This window comes from Triturus cristatus, chromosome 1_2 (assembly GCF_964204655.1).
Source record: "Triturus cristatus chromosome 1_2, aTriCri1.1, whole genome shotgun sequence".
Taxonomy (NCBI): Eukaryota; Metazoa; Chordata; class Amphibia; order Caudata; family Salamandridae; genus Triturus; species Triturus cristatus.
Genome location: NC_140580.1, coordinates 1,161,627,149 through 1,161,650,757, shown reverse-complemented (window position 1 = coordinate 1,161,650,757; position 23,609 = coordinate 1,161,627,149). Strand labels below are relative to the sequence as shown.

General features: G+C 54.3%; 1 protein-coding gene across 2 annotated transcripts in view; it reads left to right on the top strand.

Moving 5' to 3' along the window:
* ASS1 (argininosuccinate synthase 1) overlaps positions 1–23,609 on the top strand; it is a 315,060-nt gene that overhangs the window by 188,567 nt on the left and 102,884 nt on the right. For both annotated transcript variants that reach the window (XM_085613969.1, XM_085613970.1), the window contains exons 11-12: positions 5,537–5,621; positions 15,974–16,038. In XM_085613969.1, coding sequence (XP_085470095.1) covers positions 5,537–5,621; positions 15,974–16,038 — 150 coding nt within the window. The remainder of the gene's footprint in view (positions 1–5,536; positions 5,622–15,973; positions 16,039–23,609) is intronic.

The following is a 23,609-nucleotide window of genomic DNA, read 5'->3' as shown; positions in this document are numbered from 1 at the left end:
CGCTGTGCACTGACTGGTATCGCTGTGCACTGACTGGTATCGCTGTGCACTGACTGGTATCGCTGTGCACTGACTGGTATCGCTGCGCACTGACTGGTATCGCTGCGCACTGACTCGCATCCCTGCGCACTGACTGGTATCGCTGCGCACTGACTCGCATCCCTGCGCACTGACTGGTATCGCTGCGCACTGACTGGTATCCCTGCGCACTGACTGGTATCACTGCGCACTGACTGGTATCACTGTGCACTGACTCCTGTCTCCTTGCACTGATACTTGTCACTCTAAACACCTGTTGCTCAGCACCGACTCTTATCACTGTGCACGGATTCGTATCACTGTGCACTGATTCATGTTCTTGCACTGATACTTGCCACTCTGCACGCCTGTCGCTTCCACGGACACGTGGTGCTTTGAAATGATATGTTTAGCTTTACATCCACACCGGTGGCTCTGCATAGGCAAGTGGCCTTTTTGCTGCACATATCTGTGGCTTTGCTGTGACACAAGTCCCCTTGCACTGATAATTGTCCTGTTCCATTAACACGTTTGGATCTGTACCGATACATGTCTTTCTACACCTGCAGATGTCCATATGTTGTGTGCATCATTCTGCACCACTGCCCATCGCTATCGCTCTACACTAACATTTTAGATTCTGTACCACTCTCGCTCTACACCTAATTGTAACACTCTGCACCTCTCTCTGTCTCTTCTACACCCAATTGTAACATTATGTGCCAATTTCTATCACTGTACACCCAAATGTAACATTCTGCACGGATCTCAGTCGCTCTACTCGCAAATGTAGCATTCTGTACCAATCTCTAGTGCTCTGCGCCCAAATGTAACATTCTGCACGGATCTCTATCGATCTACAACCAAATGTATCATTCAGCATTGATCTCTAGTGCTCTGCACCCAAATGTATCATTCTGCACCACTCCATAGCTCTGTACACCCCAGGGGTATCTCTTGCCCCCCTCCATATTGCTCTACACTCAAATGTAACATTTTGTTCCATTTGGTACCACGCTTTCTTTCTAAACCCAAGGGTAACATTCTGCACCGCTCCCTATCACTGTACACCACACATATAATATTTTACACTACTTCGTGTTGCTCTACATCCAAATGTAACCTTTTGCATAGATGTGTCTTGTGTGCTGGTTTGTGTAGTTCTGCAGCATGAGGTGCCGCACACTTGATTGGGTCTCACTCCGTGGGCATGAACCACGCACTTTATTGAGTCTCACCCGTTGGCTGTTAGTCTCCCTCCTCGGAGCAGAGCATCACTCATTGAATGTTGGTGACTCCTCCTTAGGCATGGGCCGCACACTTTGGTTCCCAGTCTCACTCGTTGGGTGTCAGTGTCTCACTCATTAAGCATTAGCCTCACGCTTTGTTCAGTCTCACTCTTTGGGGCTAGTCTCACTCCTTGGAGCAGAGTACTACACATTGGATGTCAGTGTCTCACTCCTCATCCATGAGCCTCATGCTTAGGTTCCCAGCCTCACTCATTGGGTGTCAGCGTCTCACTCCTCATCCACGAGCCTCGCTTTGCTGTCCTGTCTCACTCTTTCGGCCTGTCCTGTATCCTCATATACGGTTCACCTGGAAATGCTCGGTCCCCCCCCATGTTGTCACAGCTCCCCAAACCTTGTTCCTGACGCCTCTGGAAGCTCGATGAAGCCCCCCTCCCCCCCCCCCCTCGCTGGCTCTGTCTCTGGCAGACACAGTGATTTGTATGTGGGGGCATGGGGGGGGGGGCTCTGGTCCCTAACTGCCCAGGTTTACATTTAATAGCAATAATGGGCAGAAAGAGGCCCTTTCAGCCCTGATTGGCAACTGATAGCCACTAAATGGTAATGAGTGGGCAGATGGGGGGGGATTAGCCTCCGCGTACCGGCCCCACCCCCCCCCACCCCGCGGGGTGCTGCCGAGAGCCCCTTCATGGCACTTGTATGAGGGGCCCCTCCCGGGCCCCATTCATCGCTGGCAGGCGGGTAACGTGCAGCATGTGTTGGGATGTCTTTGAAACAGACGTTACAGTCCGGGGGGGCCCTCGGAGCCCCCACTTGTTCCATGGCCTGTCCTGCGGTCCCACCCTCCCCGGCTGGTGGGACAGACGGTGCAGTTCGCGCACAAAGGCCGGGCGTGTAATTCGATTAGATCGGGGCACGGCTGCGATTTCACAGCCCCTAAACAGTATTGGGGGGGGGCACTTTTATTGCCTCACCCCCATTGTGCCCGGCGACCCCCCTCGGGCGCTGCGGTCGCTTAGACCTTTTTAAGAAGTTATTTGCAGTTCATATCTGTCCGGTCCGTTTAGGGCCCTGCTTGCGTGACGGCGGGAGGGGCCCTTTGTCACCGAGGCCCCCCTCCCTGGCCTGTCTGTCCCTGGCAGTCTGTCCCACTCTCTTCCCTCCCAGGCCTCTGTCCCGCTCTCTTCCCTCCCAGGCCTGTCTGTCCCTCTCACTCTGTCCCGCTCTCTTCCCTCCTCCACAGGCCTGTCTGTCCCTCTCACTCTCCCCTGCTCTCTCTTCCCTCCCAGGCCTGTGTGTCCCTCTCACTCTCCCCTGCGCTCTTCCCTCCCAGGCCTGTGTGTCCCTCTCACTCTCCCCTGCGCTCTTCCCTCCCAGGTCTGGGTGTCCCTGGCAGTCTGTCCCACTCTCTTCCCTCCCAGGCCTCTGTCCCGCTCTCTTCCCTCCCAGGCCTGCCTGTCCCTCGCACTCTGTCCCGCTCTCTTCCATCCTCCACAGGCTTGTCTGTCCCTCTCCCCTGCTCTCTTCCCTCCCAGGCCTGTCTGTCCCTCGTACTCTGTCCCGCTCTCTTTCCTCCTCCACACGCCTGTCTGTCCCTCTCACTCTCCCCTGCTCTCTTCCCTCCCAGGCCTGTCTGTCCCTCTCACTCTCCCCTGCTCTCTTCCCTCCTCCACAGGCCTGTCTGTCCCTCTCACTCTGTCCCGCTCTCTTCCCTCCTCCACAGGCCTGTCTGTCCCTCTCACTCTGTCCCGCTCTCTTCCCTCCTCCAAAGGCCTGTCTGTCCCTGTCACTCTCCCCTGCTCTCTTTCCTCCTCCACACGCCTGTCTGTCCCTCTCACTCTCCCCTGCTCTCTTCCCTCCCAGGCCTGTCTGTCCCTCTCACTCTCCCCTCCTCTCTTCCCTCCTCCACAGGCCTGTCTGTCCCTCTCACTCTCCCCTGCTCTCTTCCCTCCTCCACAGGCCTGTCTGTCCCTCTCCCCTGCTCTCTTCCCTCCCAGTCCTGTCTGTCCCTTTCACTGTGTCCCACTCTCTTCCCTCCTCACAGGCCTGTCTGTCCCCCTGTCTGCCCCTCTCACTCTCCCCTGCTCTCTTCCCTCCTCCACAGGCCTGTCTGTCCCTCTCACTCTGTCCCGCTCTCTTTCCTCCCAGGCCTGTCTGTCCCTTTCACTGTGTCCCACTCTCTCTCTTCCCTCCTCCACAGGCCTGTCTGTCCCTCTCCCTCTATCCTGGTCTTTTCCCTCCTCTACAGGCCCCCCTGCCCCTCTCAAGCTGTTCCACTCTCTTCCCTCTGCTTCTACAACTCTCACGGTCTTCTCCCTCTGCCTCTAACCCTCTTGATCGCTCCCTGTCTTCCACTTTTACTCCCTTTCTCCCTCTGGCCGTTTCCCTCTCTCACTGTCTCACCTCTCTGCCTCTGTCCCTCACCCTCTCTCTGCCCCACCCTCTCCTCTCTGCCTTTGTCCCTCATCCTCGCTTGTTGTCCTACTGTTACCTTTCTGCCCCTGTCCCTCTCCTTCCCTCACTGTCCCACTCTCACCTATCTGCCTCCGTCCCTCCCCCTCTCTCACTCCCCAGCTCTCGCCTCTGTCCCTCACCCTCACTCAACCTCTGTGCCTCTGTCCCTCACCCTCACTCAACCTCTGTGCCTCTGTCCCTCACCCTCTCACTGTCCCACTCTCGCTTAACTGCCTCTTTCCTTCTCCCTCTCACTCCCTCTATCTCCCCCCCGCTCTCCCTCACCCTCTCCCTCTCGCACTGGCCCACTCTTAACTATATCCCTCTGTCGCTCACCCTCTCTCACTTCCCAGCTCTCTCACCTCTGTACCTCTGTCCACCACCCTCACTCACCTCTGTCCCTTACCCTCTCTCACCTATCTGCCTCTGTCCTTCACCCTCTCTCACCCCCAGCTCTCACTTCTGTGCCTCTGTCCCCCACCCTCTTTCACTGTCTCACTCACCTATCTGCCTCTTTCCCTCTCCTACTCACCCCTCCCCCCCTCTCTCCTCTCTGCCTCTGTCCCTCACCCTCCCTCACCCCCCCAGCTCTCACTTCTGTGCCTCTGTCCCTCACCCTCTTTCACTGTCTCACTCACCTATCTGCCTCTTTCCCTCTCCTACTCCCCCCTCTCCTCTCTGCCTCTGTCCCTCACCCTCTCTCACCCCCCCCAGCTCTCACTTCTGTGCCTCTGTCCCTCACCCTCTTTCACTGTCTCACTCACCTATCTGCCTCTTTCCCTCTCCTACTCCCCCCTCTCTCCTCTCTGACTCTGTCACTCACCCTCTCTCACTTCCCAGCTCTCTCGCCTTTGTCCCTCACCCACTCTCACTGTCCCACTCTCTTACCTCTGTCTCAGTCTGTCTCTCACCCTTTCTCACTGTCCCGCTCTCACCTCTGACTCTTTCACAATCTCACTGCCCCGCTCTCTCCTCTCTGTCCCATCTGCTTTTGTAGTTTCCAGCCTCTGCCTTTTATTCTTTCTCTCTTTTCTTCCTACCCTTCTACTCCCCGCTCTCCTCACTGTCCCACCTTCCTCATTTCGGGCTTTTACTCCTCTTCTTGCCCTAGGTATTTTCTTGACCAGTGTTGCCATTTTCTTCCTGTCTTACTTCAAACTGTCTCCTTCTCCTTCCTCTTTTTTTCTACCACGCCCTCATCGCTCCATCTCCTCTATCACATTACCCCCTTCTCCACTAGCTCATTCTGCTCTCTCTCTTCCTTACGCGACTTTACTGCCCCGCCTGTCCTCTCTCCTCGTGTAACTCTTCAGTGCCCTCGCCCTTTCTCTCTTCTCTCCTCCCTCCGCTTCTCCATGTTTTGTTCCTCTCCTCTGTCTTTAACCCAACTCTTCACCTCCCTCCGTTCTTTCTCGTCTCTTTGCCCTCCCTTCCTCACATCTCTCCCTCCGCCCTACTCTATTCTCACCTGCTCTTCCTCTTCTTTCTCCTTCTGTCCTTCCCAGTCCTCGCCCCCTGACCCCCTGCTCTCGTTCTGCCCCCTCCTGGCAACTTCTTTTTTGGCCCTTGACTCCCACATCCCCCTCCCCACTCCTTTTCTGCCGCACCCCCCCCTTCCTCCATTCTCCCTGAAAGTCTAAGGGTGGCTTTAAGTTTTATATTCCAGATTATACACCCGAACACTAGGCTAGCACGGCCACCGCTCTTCCTGGTGCCTGGATACCCTCACTGGTGACAAGAAGCGCTCTATGAATCTACTGATTGATTGATTGGTGATGTGTGTATTTGGTTCTGATATGTCACCCTTCTCTTCCCAGGGGTCCCCGTGCGGGTGACGAATGTTGGCGACGGATCCTCGCACAGCTCAGCTCTGGAACTCTACGTGTACCTTAATCAGATTGCGTAAGTGATGCCCCCGTCTCTCTCGCATGGTTTCTGGATCCTCCGGCCTCTCCTGGTCTGTGTCCTGCTTCTTAGCCTGACCTGTCCCAGTCCTCCTCCTGACTCTACCCCATGCTCTCCATGCTCGTTCTCTCGTTTTCTGTTTCTCTGTAGTCTCCTTAGCTGCTGCCTGTGTGTATCCTGTACTCTTCCCGCCCCTTCCTGTGTGTTCAAGGTACTCCACCTGCCCCTCCTCTGTGTTCCACGGTACTCCTCCTGCCCCTCCTCTGTGTACCATGGTACTCCTCCCGCCCCTTCCTCTGTGTTCCATGGTACTCCTCCCGCCCCTTCCTCTGTGTTCCATGGTACTCTTCCCGCCCCTTCCTGTGTGTTCAAGATACTCCTCCCTCCCGCTGATGTGTACCATGGTACTCTTCCACCCCCTTCCTGTGTGTTCCACGGTACTCCTCCCGCCCCTTCCTGTGTGTACCATGGTACTCCTCCCACCCCTTCCTGAGTGTTCAAGGTACTCCTCCCTCCCGCTGATGTGTACCATGGTACTCCTCCTGCCCCCTCTTGTGTGTTCCATGGTACTCCTCCCACCCCTTCCTGAGTGTTCAAGGTACTCCTCCCTCCCGCTGATGTGTACCATGGTACTCCTCCCTCCCGCTGATGTGTACCATGGTACTCCTCCTGCCCCTTCCTGTGTGTACCATGGTACTCCTCCTGCCCCTTCCTGTGTGTACCATGGTACTCCTCCCGCCCCTTCCTGTGTGTCCAAGGTACTCCTCCCTCCCGCTGATGTGTATCATGGTACTCCTCCTGCCCCTTCCTGTGTGTACCATGGTACTCCTCCTGCCCCTTCCTGTGTGTACCATGGTACTCCTCCCGCCCCTTCCTGTGTGTACCATGGTACTCCTCCCGCCCCTTCCTGTGTGTACCATGGTACTCCTCCCGCCCCTTCCTGTGTGTACCATGGTACTCCTCCTGCCCCTTCCTGAGTGTTCAAGGTACTCCTCCCTCCCGCTGATGTGTACCATGGTACTCCTCCTGCCCCTTCCTGTGTATACCATGGTACTCCTCCTGCCCCTTCCTGAGTGTTCAAGGTACTCCTCCCTCCCGCTGATGTGTACCATGGTACTCCTCCTGCCTTTTCTTGAGTGTTCAAGGTACTCCTCCCTCCCGCTGATGTGTACCATGGTACTCCTCCTGCCCCCTCTTGTGTGTTCCATGGTACTCCTCCCGCCCCCTCCTCTGGGTTCCATGGTACTCCTCCCGCCCCCTCCTCTGGGTTCCATGGTACTCCTCCCGCCCCCTCCTCTGGGTTCCATGGTACTGCTCCCGCCCCCTCCTCTGGGTTCCATGGTACTGCTCCCACCCCCTCCCCTTCCTGTGTGTACCATGGTACTCCTCCCGCCCCTTCCTGTGTGTACCATGGTACTCCTCCCGCCCCTTCCTGTGTGTACCATGGTACTCCTCCCGCCCCTTCCTGTGTGTACCATGGTACTCCTCCCGCCCCTTCCTGTGTGTACCATGGTACTCCTCCCGCCCCTTCCTGTGTGTAGCATGGTACTCCTCCTGCCCCTTCCTGTGTGTACCATGGTACTCCTCCCGCCCCTTCCTGTGTGTACCATGGTACTCCTCCCACCCCTTCCTGTGTGTACCATGGTACTCCTCCCGCCCCTTCCTGTGTGTCCAAGGTACTCCTCCCTCCCGCTGATGTGTACCATGGTACTCCTCCCGCCCCTTCCTGTGTGTACCATGGTACTCCTCCCGCCCCTTCCTGTGTGTACCATGGTACTCCTCCCGCCCCTTCCTGTGTGTACCATGGTACTCCTCCCGCCCCTTCCTGTGTGTACCATGGTACTCCTCCTGCCCCTTCCTGAGTGTTCAAGGTACTCCTCCCTCCCGCTGATGTGTACCATGGTACTCTTCCAACCCCTTCCTGTGTGTTCCACGGTACTCCTCCTGCCCCTCCTCTGTGTTCCACGGTACTCCTCCTGCCCCTCCTCTGTGTTCCATGGTACTCCTCCCACCCCTTCCTGAGTGTTCAAGGTACTCCTCCCTCCCGCTGATGTGTACCATGGTATTCCTCCTGCCTCTTCCTGAGTGTTCAAGATACTCCTCCCTCCCGCTGATGTGTACCATGGTAATCCTCCTGCCCCCTCTTGTGTGTTCCATGGTACTCCTCCTGCCCCCTCTTGTGTGTTCCATGGTACTCCTCCCACCCCTTCCTGAGTGTTAAAGGTACTCCTCCCTCCCGCTGATGTGTACCATGGTACTCCTCTCCCTCCCCCTTCCTGTGTGTACCATGGTACTCCTCCTGCCCCTTCCTGTGTGTACCATGGTACTCCTCCCGCCCCTTCCTGTGTGTACCATGGTACTCCTCCTGCCCCTTCCTGAGTGTTCAAGGTACTCCTCCCTCCCGCTGATGTGTACCATGGTACTCTTCCACCCCCTTCCTGTGTGTTCCACGGTACTCCTCCTGCCCCTCCTCTGTGTTCCACGGTACTCCTCCTGCCCCTCCTCTGTGTTTCACGGTACTCCTCCTGCCCCTCCTCTGTGTTCCACGGTACTCCTCCCACCCCTTCCTGAGTGTTCAAGGTACTCCTCCCTCCCGCTGATGTGTACCATGGTACTCCTCCCGCCCCCTCCTCTGCGTTCCATGGTACTCCTCCCGCCTCCTCCTCTGCGTTCCATGGTACTCCTCCCGCCTCCTCCTCTGGGTTCCATGGTACTCCTCCCGCCTCCTCCTCTGGGTTCCATGGTACTGCTCCCGCCCCCTCCTCTGGGTTGCATGGTACTGCTCCCGCCCCTTCCTGTGTGTCCAAGGTACTCCTCCCTCCCGCTGATGTGTACCATGGTACTCCTCCTGCCCCTTCCTGTGTGTACCATGGTACTCCTCCCGCCCCTTCCTGTGTGTACCATGGTACTCCTCCTGCCCCTTCCTGAGTGTTCAAGGTACTCCTCCCTCCCGCTGAAGTGTACCATGGTACTCTTCCAACCCCTTCCTGTGTGTTCCACGGTACTCCTCCTGCCCCTCCTCTGTGTTCCACGGTACTCCTCCTGCCCCTCCTCTGTGTTCCATGGTACTCCTCCCACCCCTTCCTGAGTGTTCAAGGTACTCCTCCCTCCCGCTGATGTGTACCATGGTATTCCTCCCGCCTCTTCCTGAGTGTTCAAGGTACTCCTCCCTCCCGCTGATGTGTACCATGGTACTCCTCCCCCCCCTTCCTGTGTGTACCATGGTACTCCTCCTGCCCCTTCCTGTGTGTACCATGGTACTCCTCCCGCCCCTTCCTGTATGTACCATGGTACTCCTCCTGCCCCTTCCTGAGTGTTCAAGGTACTCCTCCCTCCCGCTGATGTGTACCATGGTACTCTTCCACCCCCTTCCTGTGTGTTCCACGGTACTCCTCCTGCCCCTCCTCTGTGTTCCACGGTACTCCTCCTGCCCCTCCTCTGTGTTCCACGGTACTCCTCCTGCCCCTCCTCTGTGTTCCACGGTACTCCTCCTGCCCCTCCTCTGTTTTCCACGGTACTCCTCCCACCCCTTCCTGAGTGTTCAAGGTACTCCTCCCTCCTGCTGATGTGTACCAATGTACTCCTCCTGCCTCTTCCTGAGTGTTCAAGGTACTCCTCCCTCCCGCTGATGTGTACCATGGTACTCCTCCTGCCCCCTCTTGTGTTTCCATGGTACTCCTCCCGCCCCCTCCTCTGGGTTCCATGGTACTCCTCCCGCCTCCTCCTCTGGGTTCCATGGTACTCCTCCCGCCTCCTCCTCTGGGTTCCATAGTACTGCTCCCGCCCCCTCCTCTGGGTTCCATGGTACTGCTCCCACCCCCTCCTCTGGGTTCCATGGTACTGCTCCCACCCCCTCCTCTGGGTTCCATGGTACTGCTCCCACCCCCTCCTCTGGGTTCCATGGTACTGCTCCCACCCCCTCCTCTGGGTTCCATGGTACTGCTCCCGCCCCCTCCTCTGGGTTCCATGGTACTGCTCCCGCCTCCTCCTCTGGGTTCCATGGTACTGCTCCCGCCCCCTCCTCTGTGTTCCATGGTACTCCTCCCGCCCCCTCCTCTGTGTTCCATGGTACTCCTCCCGCCCCTCCTCTGTGTTCCATGGTACTCCTCCCGCCCCTCCTCTGTGTTCCATGGTACTCCTCCCGCCCCTTCCTGGGTGTTCCACGGTACTCCTCCCGCCCCTCCTCTGTGTTCCATGGTACTCCTCCCGCCCCCTCCTCTGTTCCATGGTACTCCTCCCGCCCCCTCCTCTGTTCCATGGTACTCCTCCCGCGCCTCCTCTGTGTTCCATGGTACTCCTCCCGCCCCCTCCTCTGTTCCATGGTACTCCTCCCGCGCCTCCTCTGTGTTCCATGGCACTCCTCCTGCCCCTTCCTGAGTGTTCAATGTACTCCTCCCTCCCGCTGATGTGTACCATGGTATTCCTCCTGCCTCTTCCTGAGTGTTCAAGGTACTCCTCCCTCCCGCTGATGTGTACCATGGTACTCCTCCTGCCCCCTCTTCTGTGTTCCATGGTACTCCTCCTGCCCCCTCTTGTGTATTCCATGGTACTCCTCCCGCCCCCTCCTCTGGGTTCCATGGTACTGCTCCCGCCCCCTCCTCTGGGTTCCATGGTACTGCTCCGACCCCTCCTCTGGGTTCCATGGTACTGCTCCCGCCCCCTCCTCTGGGTTCCATGGTACTGCTCCCGCCCCCTCCTCTGGGTTCCATGGTACTGCTCCCGCCCCCTCCTCTGGGTTCCATGGTACTCCTCCCGCCCCCTCCTCTGGGTTCCATGGTACTCCTCCCGCCCCCTCCTCTGTGTTCCATGGTACTCCTTCCGCCCCTCCTCTGTGTTCCATGGTACTCCTCCCGCCCCTTCCTGGGTGTTCCACGGTACTCCTCCCGCCCCCTCCTCTGTTCCATGGTACTCCTCCCGCCCCCTCCTCTGTGTTCCATGGTACTCCTCCCGCCCCTCCTCTGTATTCCATGGTACTCCTCCCGCCCCTTCCTGGGTGTTCCACGGTACTCCTCCCGCCCCCTCCTCTGGGTTCCATGGTACTCCTCCCGCCCCCTCCTCTGGGTTCCATGGTACTCCTCCCGCCCCCTCCTCTGTGTTCCATGGTACTCCTCCCGCCCCTCCTCTGTGTTCCATGGTACTCCTCCCGCCCCTTCCTGGGTGTTCCACGGTACTCCTCCCGCCCCCTCCTCTGTTCCATGGTACTCCTCCCGCCCCCTCCTCTGTGTTCCATGGTACTCCTCCCGCCCCTCCTCTGTGTTCCATGGTACTCCTCCCGCCCCTTCCTGGGTGTTCCACGGTACTCCTCCCGCCCCCTCCTCTGTTCCATGGTACTCCTCCCGCCCCCTCCTCTGTGTTCCATGGCACTCCTCCCGCGCCTCCTCTGTGTTCCATGGCACTCCTCCTGCCCCTCCTCTGTGTTCCATGGCACTCCTCCCGCCCCTCCTCTGTGTTCCATGGCACTCCTCCCGCCCCTCCTCTGTGTTCCATGGCACTCCTTCCGCCCCTCCTCTGTGTTCCATGGCACTCCTCCCGCCCCTCCTCTGTGTTCCATGGCACTCCTCCCGCCCCTCCTCTGTGTTCCATGGCACTCCTCCTGCCCCTTCCTGTGTGTTCCATGGCACTCCTCCTGCCCCTTCCTGTGTGTTCCAGGGCATTCCTCCTGCCCCTTCCTGTGTGTTCCACGGTACTCCTCCTGCCCCTTCCTGAGTGTTCCATAGTACTCCTCCCGCCCCTTCCTGTGTGTTCCATGGCACTCTTCCTGCCCCTCCTCTGTGTTCCATGGCACTCCTTCCGCCCCTCCTCTGTGTTCCATGGCACTCCTCCCGCCCCTCCTCTGTGTTCCACGGTACTCCTCCCGCCCCCTCCTCTGTTCCATGGTACTCCTCCCGCCCCCTCCTCTGTGTTCCATGGCACTCCTCCCGCGCCTCCTCTGTGTTCCATGGCACTCCTCCTGCCCCTCCTCTGTGTTCCATGGCACTCCTCCCGCCCCTCCTCTGTGTTCCATGGCACTCCTCCCGCCCCTCCTCTGTGTTCCATGGCACTCCTCCCGCCCCTCCTCTGTGTTCCATGGCACTCCTCCTGCCCCTTCCTGAGTGTTCCATAGTACTCCTCCCGCCCCTTCCTGTGTGTTCCAGGGCATTCCTCCTGCCCCTTCCTCAGTGTTCCATGGCACTCCTCCCGCCCCTTCCTGTGTGTTCCACGGTACTCCTCCTGCCCCTTCCTGAGTGTTCCATAGTACTCCTCCCGCCCCTTCCTGTGTGTTCCATGGCACTCGTCCTGCCCCTCCTCTGTGTTCCATGGCACTCCTTCCGCCCCTCCTCTGTGTTCCATAGTACTCCTCCCGCCCCTCCTCTGTGTTCCATGGCACTCCTCCCGCCCCTTCCTGTGTGTTCCACGGTACTCCTCCTGCCCCTTCCTGAGTGTTCCACGGCACTCCTCCTGCCCCTCCTCTGTGTTCCATGGTACTCCTCCCGCCCGTTCCTGGGTGTTCCACGGTACTCCTCCTGTGTGTTTCATGGTACTCCCGCCCCCTCCTTTGTGTTCCATGGCACTCCTCCCCCCCCCCCCCCTTCCTGGGTGTTCCATGGCACTCCTCCCCCCCCCCCCTTCCTGGGTGTTCCATGGCACTCCTCCCCCCCCCCTTCCTGGGTGTTCCATGGCACTCCTCCCGCCCGTTCCTGGGTGTTCCATGGCACTCCTCCCGCCCGTTCCTGGGTGTTCCATGGCACTCCTCCCGCCCCTTCCTCGGTGTTCCATGGCACTCCTCCCGCCCCTTCCTGGGTGTTCCATGGCACTCCTCCCGCCCCTTCCTCGGTGTTCCATGGCACTCCTCCCGCCCCTTCCTGGGTGTTCCATGGTACTCCTCCCACCCCCTCCTATGTGTTCCATGGTACTCTTCCTGCCCCTCTTCTGTGTTCCATGGCACTCCTCCCGCCCTTTCCTGGGTGTTCCATGGCACTCCTCCCGCCCCTTTCTGTGTGTTCCATGATACTCTCTTTGCCCCTTCCTGTGTGTTCCACAGGGCTCTTTGCCCCTTCCTGTGTGTACCACGTTGCTCTCTTTGCCCCTTCCTGTGTACCACGTTGCTCTCTTTGCCCCTTCCTGTGTGTTCCACAGGGCTCTTTGCCCCTTCCTGTGTGTACCACGTTGCTCTCTTTGCCCCTTTCCAGTGTGCTCCATGGTACTCTTCCCACTCTTTCCTGTGTGTTTCATAACACTCCTAACACCACTTCCTGTGTGTTTCCTAACACTCTTCTTGTGTGATCGATGGTGCCTCTCCTGTGTGTTACATGGTATTCGTCCCCATACCCCTTCATGTGCATTTGATGGTACTCCTTTCATCCCTTCCTATGCATTCCGTGGTTTTCTTCTCGTCTTTGCCTGTGTCCTGTTTGAGCTGCCTCCTGCCACTTGCTTTGTGTTTAATGGTTCTCTCTCTACCTTTTCTTCTGTGTTCCTGGGTTTTTCATGGTTTTCCTCTTACCTCTTGTTGTGTCTCAGTTGGTTATCTGGATCCTTCCAGTGTGTATACTGGTTCTCTTGCAGCTCGTGTTTGTTGGAGTGTTTTCTGCCCTCTAAGCTTTTGTTTCATGGGTGTTCTCCTTCCTTCCCCTTTGTTTGTCTTCGTTCTTCCGCTGCCCTTTCCTCTCTTCCACGTTTCTCAATAACTATGTTCTTCTGCTTCACCGATGTCCTCGGACCATTTCTATGGTGTTTTATTTGTTCTCCTCCAGTATCTTCTTCTGTTTTTATTGGTTGTCATTGTGGCTGGTGCTCTGTATTTCTTGGTTTTGCCTTTGTGTCAAATATTGTGTTTAGCATTTAGTTTTGCTTCGCTTTCCTTGTCTTTGCCTCGTCGTGTGTTTTATGGTTTTCCTCTGGGTTCTTCAGATTGGTTTTGGGGTACTCCCTTAAGGTATTGCTTGATGCTTCCAGAACCTTCTCCCTCTGCTCTTCTGCAGGCTGCTCCTGGCTTCCTTTTTGTGCCTTTTCTCTCACCCATGCCTCTTCATGTCTCCTGGCTTCCTTTTGTGCCTTTTCTCTCACCCATGCCTCTTCATGTCTCCTGGCTTCCTTTTGTGCCTTTTCTCTCACCCATGCCTCTTCATGTCTCCTGGCTTCCTTTTGTGCCTTTTCTCTCACCCATGCCTCTTCATGTCTCCTGGCTTGCTTTTGTGCCTTTTCTCTCACCCATGCCTCTTCATGTCTCCTGGCTTCCTTTTGTGCCTTTTCTCTCACCCATGCCTCTTCATGTCTCCTGGCTTCCTTTTTGTGCCTTTTCTCTCACCCATGCCTCTTCATGTCTCCTGGCTTCCTTTTTGTGCCTTTTCTCTCACCCATGCCTCTTCATGTCTCCTGGCTTCCTTTTTGTGCCTTTTCTCTCACCCATGCCTCTTCATGTCTCCTGGCTTCCTTTTGTGCCTTTTCTCTCACCCATGCCTCTTCATGTCTCCTGGCTTCCTTTTGTGCCTTTTCTCTCACCCATGCCTCTTCATATCTCCTGGCTTCCTTTTGTGCCTTTTCTCTCACCCATGCCTCTTCATGTCTCCTGGCTTCTTTTTGTGCCTTTTCTCTCACCCATGCCTCTTCATGTCTCCTGGCTTCCTTTTTGTGCCTTTTCTCTCACCCATGCCTCTTCATGTCTCCTGGCTTCCTTTTTGTGCCTTTTCTCTCACCCATGCCTCTTCATATCTCCTGGCTTCCTTTTTGTGCCTTTTCTCTCACCCATGCCTCTTCATGTCTCCTGCTGATGGTGTTGCCTTCACCTCAAGGGTGCCCTTGTGTCTTGTGCTTGAATGAATCTCCCATTATAACATAATGGGGTGACCCATCTGATGTCCGCAGACCTGGGTATCAAGTGGTACAGGAAACAGTTGTTCCTGGACTCATTTATCATGCAATAAAGTCGAAAAAGATTCACGATTCGAAGTCTGATGTCAGCAAACGGTATCAAGTACTGACAGAATCCTTAAATGTGCATCAGGCATAAAAAACGACATTGGCACCAATTGGCGTTAAGAAAATATTCGTTTTTTATTCACACACATTTCAAAGCCTGGCAGGTACAGGACCATGCTTACCAATAGTTAGGAGGTTGCTCCAAAGGAAGGGGCGGGCAGGCAGTGGGGCTCATGTGTGCAATAGATAGAGTGAAACAAGGGGGGAAGATGTCAGAGTGAAGATAATTAGAAACACACAATTATTACAATCCTTTCAAAAGAAAAGTGGTTATACATGGCAACAAAACCAGTTAGACATGGCCGCTCTATATATAAAAAATGACTCGTGGTGGCCAGGCTGAACTGGTTTTGTTGCCATGTATAACCACTTTTCTTTTGAAAGGATTGTAATTGTGTGTGTCGAATTATCTTCACTCTGACACCTTCCCCCCCTTGTTTCACTTTATCTATTGCACGTGTGTGAATAAAAAACAAACATTTTCTTATAGCCAATTGGTACCAATGTCGTTTTTTATGCCTGGTGCACATTTAAGGAATCTGTTAGTACTTGATACCTTTTGCTGATTAAATGCATTTAAATGCAACTTCGAATCGTGAATCTTTTTCGACTTTATTGCATGATCAAAAAGTCCAGGAACAGCTGTTTTCTGTACGGAATGAATCTCCCATCTGTAGATCCTCCAATGTGTTTGCTCCCTGACGCCTTACCGTGGCCCTCCTTGCCTGACGCCTTACCGTGGCCCTCCTTGCCTGACGCCTTACCGTGGCCCTCCTTGCCTGACGCCTTACCGTGGCCCTCCTTGCCTGATGCCTTACCGTGGCCCTCCTTGCCTGACGCCTTACCGTGGCCCTCCTTGCCTGACGCCTTACCGTGGCCCTCCTTGCCTGACGCCTCATCGTGGCCCTCCTTGCCTGACTCCTTACCGTGGCCCTCCTTGCCTGACGCCTTACCGTGGCCCTCCTTGCCTGACGCCTTACCGTGGCCCTCCTTGCCTGACGCCTTACCGTGGCCCTCCTTGCCTGACGCCTTACCGTGGCCCTCCTTGCCTGACGCCTTACCGTGGCCCTCCTTGCCTGACGCCTTACCGTGGCCCTCCTTGCCTGACGGCTTACCACGGCCCTCCTTGCCTGACGGCTTACCGTGGCCCTCCTTGCCTGACGGCTTACCACGGCCCTCCTTGTCTGGGCCTACTCAGTGGGCTGAGATCCTCTCGGGTGGACTCATGGTACTGTTTGGACCTCTGAAACCGATGGATTTAACCCAGATCTGTGACTTGGGGTGCTTGTTTGACAATGTTCAGCATTCCGTCCATCATCTTTTTGTGTTGCTGTTTGGACCAGCGCTGGGTACCCCAACATAACCAGACGTTCCCTTTCGCTGTCTTTCAGATCGAAACATGGCGTTGGTCGCATTGACATCGTAGAGAACAGATTCATCGGCATGAAGTCCCGAGGTGAGTGCAATGAGCAGACAAGGCGTCCTTGGTCCACTGATGGAGTGTTGGATAGGGGGCAGGGAGCAGGCAGCACCGTGGGGAGCCCGAGGGCAGGGGGGACCATGGAGACCCTTCCAAGATGTTAAAGGGACACGTGCAAGGGACGGTGTCTATGGCCGTCAGTGTTACGGACAGAGAAGAGCCCTTACTGCAGCTCACTAGTGCAAGCTGCAACTCCCTCAGCACTGGGAAGCCTTCGGGTAGCTACACGCTTTATAAACCTGCATAATATAGCATCGCCATGGTTTTTACCCTTAATTTGCCTCATTAATTGAATCCCTTGGAATCCCATCACCTTTCTTCTTCTGGGAACTGAGTTCTACAACCTGTTTTTTTCAGCGTATGTTGCTTCAGGGTTCCTATTCTGCAGAGCTCGTCTTATACTGGGTTTGTGTTCTCCTGGGCTCATGTCATACAGGGTGTGTTCTATGGAGCTCATGTTATACAGGGATTGTGATCTGCAGAGGTCATACAGGGTTTGTGTTCTCCTGGGCTCATGTTATACAGGGTTTGTGTTCTCCAGAGCTACTGTTAATTTAGCTCATGTCGTACAGGGTTTATGTTCTCCTGGGCTCATGTCGTACAGGGTTTCTGTTCTCCTGGGCTCATGTCATACAGGGTGTGTGTTCTCTGGAGAGCTCATGTTATACAGGGTGTGTTATCTGGAGCTCATGTAATACAGGGTTTGTATTCTGCAGAGCTCACAGTATACAGGGTTTGTGTTATGCAGAGCTCGGGTTACACAGGGTTTGTGTTCTCCTGGGCTCATGTCATACAGGGTGTGTGTTCTCCTGGGCTCATGTCATACAGGGTGTGTGTTCTCCTGGGCTCATGTCATGCAGGGTGTGTTCTCTGGAGAGCTCATGTTGTGCAGGGTGTGTTATCTGGAGCTCATGTTATACAGGGTTTGTGTTCTCCAGAGATCATGTTATACAGGGTTTGTGTTCTGCAGAGCTCATGTTATACAGGGTTTGTGTTCTCCAGAGATTGTGTTCTCCATTGTTCATTTTACACGCAGTCTGTGTTGAGCCGGATTGACGTTAAAGTCCGTTTGCGTTCTGCAGGGCTCATATCCTGCAAAGTTCATGGTGTGCAGGGTTTGGGTCTCGGGGATCATCCTGTGCAGCATTAAGGTTCTACAGGACCTGTTTCACAGCGTTCGTGTAATACGGGGTTTGGGGCTACTCGGCTAAAGTCACTCAGTGAGGCAGCCATTAGGCAGCCCTTCAAAAACCAAAGGCCATATTGAACTCTTAGAACACCCTGACCAAGAGTGGAAGCTGAGGACCATGTAGTCAAGAACAACCTATGGAGGAGCCTATAGAAGCTTCCCAGGATGGTGGCTTGTGCACAAATGCTTTCTTGCATATGTAGGAAAAGATGTGTTCGAGGCATATGAGCTGCAGATTACACACTTTTGCATAGATCGCCATCTGGTGTTGGGCCCGGATGTTTGCAGTTTGTTTTTCCTCTTGGAAAGTCTTTGGAAGTCACGAGGTCGGTGACTACTCCCTTGGTTCGTATTGCGCATGGGCTTCGGCTCCATTCTCAGATTGTTTTTTTCCGCCATCGGGCTCGGATGTAATACTTCGCGCTCCGGTTCCGAACATTCCAGTTCGACGATCGAAGCGGAATCCTCGCTCTCCGCGGTATTGTTCAGATACTGATCTCCTCAATCACCTTCTTCTTCGACACACCTTCGATTCCAGTCGTCGACGGCAGCCTTCGGGCCTATCCAGGCTCCGGTCCCGGCTGATGGAAAGAACTCCATTCAAGAAGTGCCCTCGATGTGGGTCCAAATTCCCCCACACCGATCTTCATGAGATGTGCAACCTCTGCCTCTCCCCTGAACACGAGGCTCGAGACTGTCCCGCCTGCAAGTCTTTTAAATCTAAAAAGACTATTCGAGATCGAAGGGCCATATGAAAAATGGCGCACTCCTCGACTTCCGTTCCAGTCGACATCTTCGGGGACGACGTCGAAGCTCCGGGACAGCAGCACACCGAAGAGGACCTAGTCAGTGCTTCCGAAGCAGACGACTCGGATGTGGAGGACATCACCCCGGCGCAGAGGGTCGTGAGTAAAATACCCCCTCCCACACCTGCGCCGACACCCAAAAAGGCTTCGGTCACGCCTTCGCCTCCGGGCCTAGGCAAGACCAAAGACACTGCTTCGAACACCCCACCTTCGGGCCCGGTGAAGAAGCCAAGTAAGCCTTCCGGCGGCTCTGGCTCGAGCCAGCCTGCCAGCAGTGCCGAAAAACACCCTTCGCACCGAAGAAGAGATCGGCCTCTACCTCGACACCGAGCTCCGCACCAAAGCCCTCGGTGTCCAAACCCAGCCTCTCGGTGCCGACCAAACATCATAAGGCCCTCGGCACCGACACTCCCGCGCCACAGCCTGTCTCGGCACCGAACAAAAAAATCGGAGGTTCCAAAAAAGCACGGCACAGACAAGCCATCGGCCCCGAAAACGTCGGCGCCGACCGAACAACCAGTGTCGCAAGAACTTTTTACACCGGATCCTTTGCAAAAGACACTTACCAAGGATCCAAAAACTGCACATTTGGCACGGTCTTCTAAAAAGAGACATTTGGACAAACCAGCTCCAGCTCCACCTCCAAAGAGGAAGGACTGTGCTACCTCCCCTCTCAGAGTGCCTTCCCCACCTCCTCCACCCTCTCCACCTCCGCCCCCTCCACCTTCTCCACCCCTGCCTCTTTGCTCTCCGACCCCGTCTCCAGACCATGATGATCAGGGGGACCCATACTATGACCAGCAGATGTGCCACAAGACCCCACCCCTACAGGATCCCTAGACCCCTGGGATGATTATTATAATCCAGACATTCCAGATGTCCCACAAGATGACCTTTATCCATCCAGGCCATCTCCACCAGAAGACTCACTAGGTTTTCACCACCTACTTCAGAGGGCGGCACATTATCACGGGGTAGAGCTACACACTGACCCAGTAGAGGAAGATTTCCTCCTAGACACCTTTGATACTGCACATAGGTCTACTGCTATACTACCTATGCTCAAAGGGGTAATAAAACATGCGCCAGAGGTTTTTAAAGACCCAGTCAGGGCTAGGGTCCTAAACCCACGCATGGAGAAAGTATAAAGCTGCCCCCACAGATCCTGCCTACATCAAAGGGCCAGCGCCACTAGATTCCCTAGTGGTATCCACTGCAAGGAAGAGATCAAATTCCCAGGCGTCGGGCGAAGCACCACCACCTGACAAAGAAGCAAAGCTCCTGGACGCGTCAGGAAAACGCACTGCGTCACAGGCAGCCAATATATGGCGTATCGCCAACACTCAAGCGCTATTGGCCAGATACGAAAGAGCGCATTATGATGAACTAGAAACCATCATGCACCATCTCCCAGAAAAATACAGAAATAGGGCCAATGAATTAATTCAAGAGGGTAAGACCATAACTAATATCTCTATACGCTGTGCCTTAGACGCAGCAGACACAGCCTCCAGGGCCATTAACACTAGTGTCCTCCTCTGTCAACACGCTTGGCTGAGAGTTTCAGGCTTTAAACCTGAGGTACAAGCCTCCATATTAAACCATCCATTTGATCAAGAACATTTATTCGGTCCAAAGATAGATGAGGCCCTCGAAGATGAAGAAAGACACAGATACGGCGAAATCTATGGGAGCCCTACAGTCACACCCTCCTAGGCGCTCCTTTCGCCGCTCTTCCTTTCGGGGCACGGGCAGAGGCTACTCCTCAGATAGCGCGTCCACGTCCTACAAATCCCCTCCTCAGTCCACCTTCACAAGGGGTTATCAAAGAGGTGGCTATAGAGGCAATAACAATAAAGGCAGAGGCAAAACAAATACCGCCCGCTCTGCCACACCTCCTACCCAATGACTTTCCCCCGCTCCCTCCAGACCATCCCACTCCGGTCGGGGGCAGACTACAAAATTTCCTTCACGTCTGGGAGTCCATCACATCAGACAAATGGGTGACCCAAATTATTCGTTCAGGGTACTGCCTAGAACTCACATCTATCCCCCCAACATTCCACCCAGGCAATGCCCAATGTCACAAGAACATTCCGCGTTACTAAAACAGGAGGTAATCTCCCTCCTACAAATACACGTAATAGAACAGGTCCTCCACGATCAGCAAAATCTAGGGGTCTACTCCCTATATTTTCTGATACCAAAAAGAGACGAGACTCTACGACCTATCTTAGAACTCCGGCCTCTAAACACATACATACATTCGGACCATTTTCACATGGTAACACTTCAGCAGGTACTTCCGCTCCTCTCCCAGAACGACTTTCTCAACACACTGGACTTGAAAGACGCATACTTTTACATTCCGGTACACCATGCCCACAGAAAGTACCTCAGATTCGTAGTGGACGGGCAACACTACCAGTTCAAGGTGCTCCCATTCGGGGTCACAACAGCACCAGGGGTATTCACCAAGTGCCTAGCGGTAGTGGCAGCACATCTCAGAAGACAGCACATTCACGTCTTCCCGTATCTGGACGACTGGCTAATAAAAGCCACGTCCTACAACCAATGTGTACACCACACCGCCACTACAATCCAACTACTTCACCAGCTAGGTTTCATGGTGAACCACCAAAAGTCCCAGCTAACACCATCCCACATAAAGCAATACCTCGGTGCCACCATAGACACCTCAAAAGCCATAGCCTACCCCAATCCGGCCAAGATTGCAAGCATTCAGGCTTTGCGTCAAAAATTCATACTTCAACACTCCCTGCCAGCAAGAGTGTTTATGCAACTGATAGGGATGATGGCCTCTTGCATTTTCATAGTGCCTCATGCAAGACTCCAGATGCGTCCACTCCAAGAGTGCTTAGCGCGCCAATGGAACCAGGCCCAGGGGAAACTGACAGATCTGGTGTTGGTAGACTGTCGCACCCATCGCTCTCTGCAGTGGTGGAACACCACAAATCTTTCCAGAGGTCGACCGTTCCTGGACCCGGTTCCACAAATGATCCTGACAACAGACTCATCGCTCTCCATGGCAGATCTGCTCAGCAGACAGACGCAGCAGATCCACGAGTGGGAACTTCACCCACAGGTTCTGCACCCGTTCTTTCAGATGTGGGGGCATCCACACATAGACCTCTACGCCACCCACGAAAACAAAAAATGCCCAAGCTTCGCCGCCAGATACCCACACCCATTGTCCAAAGGCAATGCGATATGGATGAACTGGTCAGGCAAATTTGCTTACGCCTTTCCACCTCTCCCACTAATCCCATTAGTGGTGCGAAAGCTACAACAGCTCTCCCTCACACTCATTCTAGTAGCTCCAACATGGGCCAGACAACCGTGGTACACCACGCTGCTGGAACTCTCAGTAATGCCACACCAAAAGCTACACCTCTCACCATGCCTCCTAACCCAGAACCATGGAGAGATCAGACACCCGGACCCAGCTCAGCTCAACCTTGCGATCTGGCTCCTGAGATCCTAGAATTCGGATACCTTAACCTTCCCCCCGACTGTATGAACGTTATCAGAGAAGCTAGATGCCCTACCACTAGAGCCTGCTTCGCTGCCAAGTGGAAAAGATTTGTTGTTTGCCATAACACCATCAACCCTCTAGACGCATCCATACAGCATATCATATGCTACTTACTACATCTACAAAGATGTAACCTAGCATATACATCCATTCGGCTACACCTCTCAGCAATTGCCGCTTACCTACAAAACAGACAGCACCTATCACTTTTCAGAGTGCCTGCCATTAAAGCCTTCATGGAAGGCCTAAAACGAATAATTCCCCCCAGAGTGCCACCCTCACCTGTGTGGAACTTAAATATAGTTCTCACAAGGCTAATGGGACCGCCTTTCGAACCTTTGCATAAATGCGAACTGCAATTCCTCACATGGATAACCGCTTTCCTTGTAGCCATCACTTCCCTTAGAAGGGTCAGTGAGATACAAGCACTTACTATACAAGAACCTTTTCTCCAAACGCACCCGAACAAGGTTGTCCTCCGTACCAACCCAAAATTCCTACCCGAAGTCATCTCACCCTTTCATCTAAACCAATCTGTAGAATTACCGTTTTTTTTCTCGCAAACTCAAACTGTTGCAGAAAGGGCTCTACACACACTGGATGTTAAAAGGGCCTTGCTTTACTATATCCAGAGAACACAACCTTTCAAAAAGACAAAGCAACTGTTTGTCTCTTTCTCTCCACCTCATAAAGGCAACCCCATCTCAAAATCCGGGATAGCTAGGTGGATTGTAAAATGCATACAGATTTGCTACCACAAAGCAAAACGCACGATATCTGTTCCCCCTAAAGCCCACTCTACAAGGAAGATAGGGGCTTCTATGGCTTTTCTAGGGAACATCCCATTAGATGATATTTGCAAGGCAGCTACATGGTCAACACCGCACACTTTCACTAAACATTACTGTGTAGATGTGCAAACCAAGCAACAAGCTAGTGTGGGCCAGGCTGTACTAAAAACACTATTTCAAACCACTGCAACAGATACCGGTGGTCGCCGCTAAGGTTGGGAACTGCTATATAGTCTATGCAAAAGTGTGTAATCTGCAGCTCATATGCCTCGAACGGATTATGCTACTTACCAGTATGCATCTGTTCTTGGCATGTAGAGCTGCAGATCTACACACGCCCCCCGCCTCCCCGGCTACCTGTATCTGTTCCAGTCTATCTTATTTAGATACAACACACATGGGTTTCTTCACTGTTACTACTACGCTCCATCTTTCCCTGTTGGCGAAAAACAATCGGAGGATGGAGCCGAAGCCCATGTGCAATACGAACCAAGGGAGGAATCACCGACCTCGTGACTTCCAAAGACTTTCCAAGAGGAAAAACAAACTGCAAACATCCGGGCCCAACACCAGATGGCGATCTATGCAAAAGTGTGTAGATCTGCAGCTCTACATGCCAAGAACAGATGCATACTGGTAAGTAGCATATTCCCAATCAGATGAATGCATGCTCTCCATAGATACAAGGAGGAGACCGTCTTGCACCTGCTCTCTGGATGTCAAGTATGCATGTGAGAACTGTTGTAGAAGGCGACACAATAACATATGGGTGTGAGCCCTGATCAAGTACCAACCACAATCCTAGTCAGGGTAAGAGGCAGGCAAACCCTGAATAAACCTGTGCTCACCCTCTGGTAGCTTGGTACAGAGTAGTCAGGCTCAACTTTAGAGGCTGTGTATTTGTGCGACAATAACTATGGCAAACAGGGAAAGAAAACGTACCCTGTGCCGTAAAGGCTGAGAGGGATTCTCACGTAGGAGTATGTCCTCCCGTGTATGAACATTAATCCACAAAAATACTCCACGAGGGCTTTGACAAGGTCCACGATTAATCCAAGATGAACCAAAGAAAGGTACGGTAGGGAACCTACTCTGAGAAGTCATGAGTTGGTACCCACTAAGGAGTGGGGAAGGAAAGAATTCCTTTTGTTTTAATTACCCTCACACACCCTAGTGGTGTCATGCATCATCATCGGGTCACCCTG